At 43.8% G+C, this 12044-nt stretch overlaps 1 protein-coding gene across 2 annotated transcripts in view; it reads left to right on the forward strand.

Annotated features, from left to right (window-relative positions):
- Window positions 1-12044, forward strand: part of VSTM4 (V-set and transmembrane domain containing 4) — a 101441-nt gene that overhangs the window by 25474 nt on the left and 63923 nt on the right. For both annotated transcript variants that reach the window (XM_077945299.1, NM_001194390.2), the window contains 1 exon segment: window positions 4865-4933. In XM_077945299.1, coding sequence (XP_077801425.1) covers window positions 4865-4933 — 69 coding nt within the window.

Genomic DNA, 12044 nt, shown 5'->3' on the forward strand with positions numbered 1-12044 from the left:
TTCTGTGAAAGGCAGGGCTGGTGTCACTCCTAGCAACTGGGGTGATGCGACTGTCCCAAGGGGCCCCACATCATTTGCCCCCATGTCAGCTATTTGCTGGGAGACCAGTCTCAGAGCACAGGGTAGGACAGATGCTACTTGGAAGTTCTTTACCATGTTTCTCTCACCCAGAGAGGAACTATGGTCAGAAGCTCCTGGATCAGGAGCTTTTCCTTTCCCACCAGGGGTGAGGGAGGTGGTGAATGCAGACGAGAGGGCAGAGAGAGGCAACATCATTCCAGTCCTGCTCCTTCCTGGGAAGGGATGGAAGTTCCATTTCTCCTCCCCATCATGAAAACCTGAGCACAGAACAGCAGAGTCCACCATCAGGACCCTGTAGGACCACTGGCTCGTTCACCAGCTGACTGTCATGCGCTTGCTTTCCTCTTTGGGGGATTAGGCTGGGCACTCCTTTAACCACAAGCAACTGTCAGGAGAGCAGGACCTCCATTCCTCTGAGCTGGTATGTAGGAAGAGTCAGCAAATTGGTACAAGAGGCTGTTGTCATTTTCTTTCCAATTGTCTGGGAGTCCAGCTGGATCCCAAGGTGAGCCCAGTACGGCAGAATGGGATAGATTGATTGACTCTTGCTTAAGGCTCCAGCCTTCTGATTGCTGAACTCATTGGAAACTGTTACAAAAATGCTGTTCCATCAAGAGATTTGCATTTTTACTTCCACAAGTCTTTGAGCAACATTAGTAATCTATGGTTGGAACATTTGCCACTTGTTCCTTAGTCTTGCAAATTTTTTTCTCAAAGCATTCCATCCTCTTCAAGCCCGTCTACCCTACTGGGGCCTCTTCCACTCTGCACTTGAAGGTTGACCAAGGTGAATTTATATTAGCTGCTCACAGCTGTGCTGAGGAGGGCAGCGTGTTTGTGGAGTCAGGAGACCTGCTGATTGTCCACTGCACAGCCCTTGCTGTTGGCCTGGCTGCATCTCACAGCTTTGTTTCCTTATAGTCTGTGGACTCAGACCCCTGGCTTGACAATGTATCATATTCACTTTGAGATAGCATAGGATTAGCAGCTGCAACAAGATACTTATGGGAGAACCTTGGGAAAATTCCCGAAGCTCTGGCAGGGTCCGTGTAAAAATTTTTCTTTCTTGTAGGAACAAGTAAGATTAGGACTGGTGCTGCTAATCATCAGATGCCAAAGTTGCTGCACGGTCCTGTGAAAATATCTGCACTGCCAGGGAATGAGGAGCATCCAGTGATTCCCTGCATAGGGTTAGTTTAGAATCCCAGTTTGTTAGCTGTTTCAACACATGTGTCCATAAATAGATTAGGGAGAGCTTGTTGCTTTCTATCCTAAATAAGGGAAAGGGAACTGTAATTGGATTAAATCAAGGACCCACAATTTCTGACCCTGAAAGGTGCATAATAAATGACCTGAAGGCACCTGTTGGTTAGAATGGCAGCAGCTCATTCAAGCTGTAGAGATTTAGACGCAAGAACAGGGAACACTTTCTTGTTGGCCACTTGGACAATTGAAGAGTCACCCCCTGAGGCAAAGGACTGACAACAAAGGACCATTCTGAGGTTGGGGGGAGGGGTGGAGGTTAGAGCAGTGAATAAAACAGGTGAAAGTCCCTGTACTTAGACAGCTAGTGTCCTTGTGGATATGGGTTCACTAGGTCTCAGGCACTGTTCTCAGCACTTCACACACATGAACCCCTTTATCCCCTGCATCTACTCTGACATGGGCATTTCTCATCATCCCCATTTTACAAATGGGTAAAATAAGGCACAGGAAAATTAAGTGACTTATCCAAGGACATACAACTAGCAAGTGGCAACTGAGTCTTTCAACCCTGTGAGCATGTGTGTGCCAAATTTTAAAAGGCATACGTTTCATCCAGGGGATCTGGGCTTAAAAACAGATTCTGATTCAGTAGATCCGGCATGGGGCCTGGCATTCTGCATTTCTGAGGAGCTCCCGGGTGACACTGACATTGCTGGCCCGTGGACCACATGTGTGATGGTAAGGGTCCAGGCCATGATGGGCATCCTTGGTCTCCTGGAAACCAAGCTCCTTGGAGATATATGTGTATTGTTCATCTCCATATTGTCTTCATCAGGACCTTCTTATCCTTATCTAGGCTTGATTAGCTGAAGCCATGGAAACCCAGCCAAGCTTTTTCAGGAGAGAAGCAGGCACAGTCTAAGGATGCAGAGCTCATGGAATGCAAGGAGAGTAAACACCATATGCCAGGCCTTGTGGGGCCTAGAGTGCCATTGAGCCTTTGGTCTCTCATCTTTCCTCTGCTGTGCGGGTTCTAGTCTCTGCTCCATTCTGCTCACCTGTTTTCCAACATAACCACCCACAAAATCTACTGGCTCTTTCAATCTCAGGGCTCACAATAACCACATGCACTCTGTTTCTTATTTTAAGTGCTTGAAGGGGGAATCTGGCAGTCAGTAGATTACAGGGACTATGGGTATTGAGCAAGTCAGGGAGGTTGGGCATGATGGACAAATTGTCTGATATATCTTAGATCACATGCGAGGTCAGATATTCACTGAGAGCTCCTTCCTGGAGATCTAGGTTGCTTTCTTTGGGAGGAAGTCAGAAAGAAATAGATAATTCATATATTTTACCAAGCACCTATCAGCTACCAGGCAATGTGCCCAGTGATAAGGATACAGAGGTAGAAGATATAGCCACCACTTTTTAAATAATTTAAGTTCTGATGGCAAAGGAGTTCTATGATCAAGGCAAACTCTCAGCAGAGCAAAGCCCTCCTTCTGAGAACAATTAGGGAAGCTGAAAATAAAATCTATTAGCACTTCTGCTTTCTGATTCACATATCTGCATTTCATAAATATATTTGTATTATATAATTACATAGTTATATATGTGCATATATATCCAGCTATCTTAATTGTTCTCTGAAGGACTAGATAGGTAATTAGATCACAGAGAAAAACAGCAAAGTGAGCCCAGTTGCTGGAGATGTTTAACTCTGAGAAACTCACTCTTACTTAAGCAGTGCTAGTTGAAAGAAGCTATGGAGAAACTGACAACCAGGATGTTTAGGAGGTGAGTGAGTTTTTGGCAATTCTTAACTCTAAGAAACTCACTCATACTTAAGCAGCGCTAGTTGACAGAAGCTATGCAGAAAGTGACAACCAGAATGTTTAGGAGGTGAGCTAGTTTTTGGCAATTCTAACAGTGAGATCAAAATTGGGAGGTTGTGGTAAATACCCCAGGATTTTTACTGGGGAACCCTGAAGGACCGAATGAACCCTGAGTAAGGGCAAACTAGAAATAGACCAGACTCTATAAAAACTGAAAGCCTCTCAACAGTTCAAACCCTGATTAGATTAAAGTGACCATTCCCCCTACTCTAACTTCCTATCAGGGAACCAAAATTTTATCTAGAGCCTCCATGATTTTCTATATACAATGTCTGGCATTCAGTTAGAAAAAAGTTATTAGGCATTCCAACAGACAAGACCCAAAGCAAAAACAGATAATAGAAAGGACTCTATGGGAAGTGCAAATATGAAAGTTTATCAGGCATAAACATTAAAATAATATGATTGATATGGTTACAGAATTAGATGAAAAGCTAGAGAAATTCATTAGAGAACTGAGATATCTACAAAAGAATTAAACAAATAATATAGAACTGAATAAAAATAATAAATGCAATTAAGAACTTAATAGAAGGGTTGTACAGAAGGTTAAACACAGATGAAGAGAAAATTCTTGATTTGGAAGTTATATCAATAGCAAATGTCCAGTGCAAGGCCCAGAGAGATAAAAGGAAGGAAAATTCAGAGTTGAAATCATGACAATAATAATACAAAAGTTTGTGGGAGAGGCAGTAAATTGAATTTAAGTTCTAGGCCATCTTTGCCATATTTCTTGCCTCTTGTATTGATTCTATCTCCCTTCAATTCTGGTCCTAGATTCTCTGTCTAGAGCTCTTCATTGTGGTAACCCCTGAGCACATGCAGCTGTGTAAATTAATTAAACTTAAATAAAAGTAAAAATTCAGTTATATGTGGTAAGACTGGCTACGTTTCAAGTATTCAGTAGCCACATGTGTCCAGTGGCTGCTGTATTGGACAGTGCATGTATAGAATGTTTCAATAACTTCACAAGGTTCTATTGAACAATAATCTTATTCCCTGATATTTTACATCATAGGTAAAGATCATTCTAGATCTTTACCTATGATGATGTTACCCCTGTGCATGGAACCTTTCCATGGCTCCAGACTCCTTTAATGCGATGTTCAAAGTTTCACACAGTGTAACTCAATTCTGTTTCCCTGCCTGTTGAAAGCAGGCAACGTGAATTCAGTGATCTACCATTACCTGAAAGAAGACAAAATGTTCTCACAATCAGATGCCTGTGGCTCTGTGGGACTGTCTTGCATGGAGAATGGTGCTCAGAGCACTAACTTTGAGTCATCCGATGACTTCAGGCTTCTCTATCCAGGAATACTGGGACAAGTACGCTACATTTTAGAAAGACTCCCACTAAAATGGTAAAATAAATCATGTATTAATTCTTGGGTTTCCCATTGGGAACTTCTTATTCTTCAAGTCTATGGGGCAAGTGGGGCTTTTACTGAACTGCATCCTGAGCTTGCCATTTACTGGCTTTTAAACATGGACAACTTACTTCACCTCTCCTGTGCCCCGGGTTTCCCAGCTGTTAGATAAAGTCCTTGCACCCATCCCTAACATGTGAGTTTTGACAACTAAATGTGGCTTTGCAAATGTAGAAATGGCTTTATAAATGTAAGTGCCATGTGTACATGTGGCATTATTTTTTCATACTGTGCTGTTTCTTTTTTGTCTTTCAGTCATTTCCCTCAAAGCTTCTGAAGAGTCATCCTTTGAGAAAACGAAAGAGACTTGGGCATTTTTTGAAGGTAAAGCTTGTATATTTCTTTATGATAAGATGCAGCCTCACTTTTAGACACTTTAGAAATAGAATATCAAGAAAGGATCCTAACTTCTTAGTTTTTAAGTTGTTTTCTTGGTCTAAACTTACTCAAAGTAAGATGGAAATCCCTGACAGTATCAGCCCACAGTTTTGAAAGAGTGGAAGTTAAAGCACCAGTCCACATAATTTTTGTTTGTTTTGTTTTGTTTTGCTCCAAAATTCCTACTCCCAGGTGGTATTAGGGAGGAATCCTCAAATGATATAAAAATGATAAGTACCTCTACTGTGACTGCATTTTATTTCAGGTTGCTTAAGGAATTTGGGGTTCTAGAGACAGTTTGCAATCCTTAACCAAGTAATTTTCAACCCATGCTAGAATCGCTCATGGAATGTTAAGAACACGAATGCCTGGACCACATCTCTAGAGATTCTGATTTACTTTGAAGTTGTTAAAAGCACCAGAAGATTGCAGCATGCAGCCAGGCTGAGAACCATGGCCTTGGAACAGTAGTTCCCAAAGTGTGATTGCAGACCAGCAGCATATGCATCACCTGGGAGCTTGTTCCAAATGCACATGGCTGTGCCCTGCCCCAACTTACAGAATCAGAAGCTCTAGGGATGGTGCCTAAGAAATCCGGGGTTTAACAAGACATCCAGGCAATTCTGATGCACATTCAGGTTTGGGCCTTAGGGCAGGGGTTGTCAACAGTGGGTGACTTTTGCTACTCCAGGGGACAGTTGCCAATGTCTGACTGTATCTTTGGTTGCCACAGCTGTTGGCGGTGCTCCTGGCATCAGTGATAGGGGCCAAGGATGAAGCCAATCCTACAATGCACAAGATAGTCTCCATGACAAAGAATTTTGCCTCCAAATATCCAGAGTGCTGAGGCTGGAAAACCCTGTCTTGGAGTAAGGAAAGTTCAGAGAAATTATTGTCATAAAGTGGGTGAGGATTATGATTATAAGAAATGGAAGAATACACTTTGTGAGTTCTCCAGCAGAGCCTTGGATCAGTGAAAGGCTGATTAATGTTCAAAGGTGGTCAGGAACTTTGTAAAGATTATGTCTGGTGACGGCACAGCATTTATTGATGAGGAATGATCTAGCCAAAAGGCTCTAAGGAGATGCACATGTCTCGGGGCCTCACCGTCACCTTTTGTTAACCCACTGTATGGTCTGACAGAAGGAGGGCCAGCCTTAGAGGAAAGGTACTTGCTTTCAAGCCCACCCCTTCCAATACCTAGTTATAAAGCAGTAGACTGAAACACATTCTGTCTTAGGAAAATGTAACTTTTATTGTGAACATCGTTTGCAAACCATAAGGTGTCACCCACATAGGCCTCTAGGATTAGTTGTTTAGTTTTGTAGTCATAAATATTTTGTTTATGAGATTGCACTCATGAGAATCCAACAATGATTCTTTGTATTTCCTGATGTTTCTCTGCATTTTTGTAGTTGCCTTTTTCTTTATTTGATGACTGTCTCCTAGTAAAATAATCCCCATTTCCCCCACTCAGCCTCTCATTAAGAGAATGCCTACTCATTGACAAAAAGATGAAAATGACTTTACTTCTCATAGAGTGAAGCAGTAGTAAGGGCAAGATTTACCTTTCTCATTACTATTTAGTAAAATTGAGGCAACCCCATTGATGTTTTGCCCCATGTCTCTGGATCTGCTCTGTGACCAGGCACTGTGATGGGTTGGGGTATGGAGAGGGCCTGGCTGTGGCAAGTGTAGATCACTAGGGATGTGACAGCTGGACTCTATATATCATCAGATGCATCAGAATCTCCCAGGGGGACTTCGGGCTCCAGCCTCTGAGGTTCTGGTTATAACATTAGGAAGGGATCAGAGAACTTTCAGGGCCACAGGTGATTCCTATGCAAGTGGTCTGAGGACCATACTTTGAAAATACTGTGGTGCAAAAACAAGACCATATATTTGGAAAGATTGTGGCATTTAGACCCAACATACCCCACAGCATAATCAGCATTTCTAAAATCCTTTGTGCAATTAACAATATCTCATAATTCATGTGCAGCTATATAATATCAGGGTTACTCCCGACCTAACGTTCTACATGAAATCTGTAGCCCAGTATGTGCTCTCTTCTCAACAGAATCAGACCTCACCAAAAGCAGAACTGGCATTCTCACTATGTGTAGCGCCTGCCTCAGAGCAGCTGTTTACAGAGCAATCTTTTCCTATGATTTCGGCAGCAGCAGCATCTCCATGCTTTGCTTTTTTAAACCCAGCTGTAGCTTTGGCAAGGTTAGAGGCACAGTTGAAACTCCCTGGCGCATGATCCCAGGCCTTTTGCCCTTTTGTTCCTGGACGGGAGAGCTACAGTAGGGGTTGTGGATGGATATCCATCCTCCTGGGGCTTAGTTCGTCCTGGCTGTGAGCCCACTGCACAAAAGAGGCATTGATTGTCAGGCCTCTTTGTGAGATTCTGGAGTGAGTTAAAATCCTTTGGGGCTATCACTCAGGTGTTTCACCTTGAGCAAGATGGTATTACAGGCTGGATTAAAAAATAGAAGTACAGAGCCTTCTGTCTCAAACTGTCATCTCCTGACTTTCCCATTTGCCCTGAAAATGTACAAGACTGAAACTGACTTTCTTGATTCAGAAGGCAGGGGGAGAATGGGGTTCCTGGACTCTGCTGAGGGGCACTGGGGTCACTCTTTTTCAAAGGAGCACTGAATACCCCTGCCGGGATCAGGGTTGCTGGGCAACAGGTGCCATCTGCCTGACCCTGGCTTGGTGGGACTGTTTGGGAGGGCGGGAGCTGGCACACTGACATTGTGCACCCCAGTCTTGGCCTCTCTCTGCATGGGCAGCTGCTCCAGCCTGCCAGCCCTGCCATCTGCTTCAGGGAGGCCTGGGCATTTTCTGAATAGCAGCTTGCAGTTGAGTCTAAAAATGGCAGTGATGCCTTTGGAAGTTCAATGGCAAAAGACAAAACTGTAAATGATTTCAGAGAAAGGGAATATAGCATGATTTTTAGAATTATTGTGGGCGTGCAGGTATATGTGGTATTTTTTTTCTTTTTCTTTTCCTTTTTTTTTGAGACGGAGTTTTGCTGTTGCTGCCCAGGCTGGAGTGCAATGGCACGATTTCGGCTCACTGCAACCTCCACCTCCTGGGTTCAAGCAGTTCTTCTGCCTCAGCCTCCCGAGTAGCTGGAATTACAGGCATGTGCCTGGCTAATTTTTGTGTTTTTAGTACAAAAATTTGTACTAATTTGTTTCACCATGTTGACCAGGCTGGTCTCGAACTCCCGACCCAGGTGATCTGCCTGCCTTGGCCTCCCAAAGTGCTGGGATTACAGTCATGAGCCACCATGCCCGACCATATGTGGTATTTTTAAAGTGAACTCCAGATTTGATTAATTGCAGATATTTTGTTAAACTCAAGCCTCTGTTGAAAGGTCTGGCTTCAACCTTTCAACGAGCATTATTTGGCCTAGTCTGAGTTTTAAAACTTTTGAGCCAACATTTTATATAGAGATTTTTACATAGAAAGGTAAAGGATGAATTGGAAGATCTGGCACCACTGGGCGGGCATTCCAGCCTGAGAGCAGTGCTCTGGAGCTGAGTACGGAAGGGCTTTGCATTAGCTGACATGGCAGGAAGGCGACTGCAGTCGTAGGAGTTTGTGACCCTGGCTTCAATGGCTCAGAGTTTAACGTTGTTTGCAGAGAACACCCAGGGAGGGGGTTTTTCATGTTTTGAGTGGACACAGCAGGGTGCTTGTCTTTATGCAACAAAAGGAATGCTTGTAACAGAAGGAGAAAAAAATCCAACATAGGCATACTGGTTGCTGCTCAATCAAGGGGAAGTCAGGTGGTCTTTCTGAGCTTTTCTTCTCCTGCAAGGCAACACTTTTTATAGCTCTGTAACTTCAAGAACAAAACAGAGAGTGGCTATGACCGGTCCTGTGTGTGTGGGGAGCCACACGCAGGCAGGAGGTGCCCGCTGGAGGGTGTCCATAACTGGAGGCCTATGTGTTTGGCGGCCAGCTGAGCCTTCTGAAGTAGCCAGATGTTTTCTGATTCTGTAGCTCTGGCTGCCTGTGGGGAGCCCCCTTTGAGCCATGTTGAGGAAGCTGTGATCTGAAACTGTAGCTTGGGCCTTTTGAAGCCCCTCACCTCCTGCCAGGGCAGAGTGGGCCCCAGATGTCTGCAGCATGCTGTTAGGGACGCTTGGGGAGAGATGCCTGCCGCGGTTCTCACGTGCAACCTTGTCCCTCCTGGGTTCCTGCCGTCCTGAAGTGAAGGAAAGAGCTCAGATGAAGAGGTGAGCTTGTGGATCAGCTGCTGTGCTCCATATCATGGAAGCTTTTGTAAGACAATTTTTCTCTCCATTCCATGAATAAGACTAAAGGCAAGTTTTCCTGCCTTTGGGTCTGGGGACCACATTTGCATAGTCCCTTCCAGGCAGATGCTGTGTTCACCTGCCTGAGGTTCTGTCTGCCTGGTAACATGACTGTGTTGTTCACCATCCTCTCCTGCCAGCAAGGGCTCTGCTATCTTGTTCTGGAGTAGTTTGCTCACCAGTGTGGAAAGGCAGGACTGGCCGTGGGTTTGCTGTGTTGTGGCCATCCTGTGCCCTGGGATCCTGCGACAAATCCTGGCCTGTGAACTTTGCTCTGTCCCCGAGTTCGTCATGAAGTGTCTTGTCCAGAATCCAAGAGTCCTGTTGCTGAGTTTCACACTGTTTAAATGGATGCTGCAGCCTCTCTCCTAACTCTGACCCCTCACAGAGTTCTCCACCCTATTAATCTACAGAGCCCACACCTCAGAGACACAGGCATTTACTAGAAAGGCAGCTTTGATTTTTAGATATGTGAGAGCTTTCTCAAGCTCCTCACATCCCATCAGCTTCTGGACCTCTCTAACCTGACTCTGCCCCCACCGGCCTACTGACAGGGCTTTCCTCCAAGACTTTCCCAGTAGCTTCCTAGGGGCAAAACCCAGTGGATGTTTTCCAGCAATTGACGCTATTAAGTCATCCTTCTTACAGTGCTTTCTTCTGGGCTTCCAGAACTCTCGCCTCAGCCCTCCTCTGCATCCATGACTAGCTCTGATCCTTTGTAGGAGACTTCCTTCCACACACCTGCCCCTCTCCCTTAAATATTAGTGCAGATGCACCCTTCACCTGCTACCTTGCCCTAAGGCACTTTCTACTTATTTTATTTTTAGTCCAGACATCTAAATTGCCAAGAGCAGAAATCTATTCAAACTAGCTTATGCAAAAATGCTGACTGCCTTAAGAACACGGGAAGATCTCATGGACTCCAGGGGCAGAGGTTGTGCTGGGCCTCCCTGGGGCCCAGGCCAGGGAGGGGAGAGTCAAAAGGAACCTGAATGTCTGATTCCATTTCATACCTCCTTCCCTCTCATTAACCATAAGCCTGACCTGCTTCTCCAGGCTCTCCCTGGGAGCCAGCCACCTGCTACTACTCCCAGTAGGCTTGGTTTTTCAGCTTAAGCACTTAACTAACTGTTTCTCCATGCCCCAAGGGCTTTACAAATGTGCTTTTCTGTTGACTCAGCTATTCCACTTCTAGGAACTTAATCTTGAGAACGTATTGTGAGAGTTGTACTAAGGTTTAAGTTCATGAGTGCTCACCATAGAATTATTTATGATGGGGAACAGGTAGAAACACTTTAAGTAGCCAATAGTAAGAGGTTGTTAAATCACTGCTGATATATTAATATGATAAACTTTTATCATATTTTTCAAAATGATTCTGAATCCTTTTTGAAAATAGTTTATTGAGAAAATGAGATAAATTGAAAAAAAAGATGTGAAAGTATATGATCTCAATTTTAAAAGGTATGCATATTCATCATAAAGTATACCAAATATTTATTAATAGTAGTTATCTCAGGGTGACAGGATGGCTGATGACTTTTTTTCTATATTTTTTTGTATTTTTTGTTATTTTAAATACAACTCAGTGCAGAACTCTAGTCCTCTTGGAAGCTTCTCTCAGCCTTCTGAGGCTGGGCTGGGTCCCCTCTGAGTGTTCCTGGTATTGGACACACGTTCTTATTGTTACACTTACTAAGTGGTCCTCTATTTCTTGAAGTGAAAGACTGTGTGTGTGCATTTTTATCTTTCTTGTACTCAGGAAAGTACTGACTATGATTGATAGTAAATATCTGTTGGTTGTAGAAATTTAAGTCAACAGAGAAACATTTTTGCTAAGTTCAAACATTTGCTAAGTTCAAATAAATATCTGTGTCATTTTTCTTCAAAGATGGTTAGAATAATGTTTTGGCTTCCCTTTTCACTTTCTGAGCAGCTTGGCATTGTATTGATCAGATTAGTGATAAAGTTGATTATTAAAGTTTAAGAAATATAAGTATATGTAGCTGGGCACTGAGGCTTACGCCTGTAATTTTAGCAACTCAGGAGGCTGAGGCGGGAAGGTCCCCTGAGCCCAGTAGTTCAAGGCTGCAGTGAGCAGTGAGCTGTGCATCACTGCACTCCACCCTGGGTGATGGAGTGAGACCTTATTTCTAAAAGAGATGTATGTACGTGAACATGGTTTAACTGTTGAGATTTATACAACTTTTTATTTTGAAATTATTGTAGATTAACATCCATTTCTGGCTAGACATGGCATCTATAATCCCAGCACTTTGGGAGGCAGAGGTGGGTGGATCACCTGAGGTCAGGAGTTCAAGACCAACCTGGCCAACATGGTGAAACCCTGTCTCTACCGAAAATACAAAAATTAGCTGGGTGTGGTGGCGTGGACCTGTGGCCCCAGCTACTCAGGAGGCTGAGGCTGGAGAATTGCTTTAACCTGGGAGGAGGAGGTTGCAGTGAGCCGAAATCATGCCACTGTGCTCCAGCCTGGGCCACAGAGCAAGAAAGAAAAAATCAATTTCTAAAAAATCATACACAGAGATCCCTTGTACAAGTTTGTGTCCTTTACCTAATGTCTCCCAATGATAGCATTTTGCAAAACCGTAAAACAGTATCACAAACAGGATATTAACATCCATATAGTCAAGATACAGTCATTATTAGTGGCCCTTGTAGCCAAACCCATTTTCCTCCTACCACCACCCCCTTCTTAA

The sequence above is a fragment of the Macaca mulatta genome, chromosome 9 (genome assembly GCF_049350105.2).
Source record: "Macaca mulatta isolate MMU2019108-1 chromosome 9, T2T-MMU8v2.0, whole genome shotgun sequence".
Lineage (NCBI taxonomy): Eukaryota > Metazoa > Chordata > Mammalia > Primates > Cercopithecidae > Macaca > Macaca mulatta.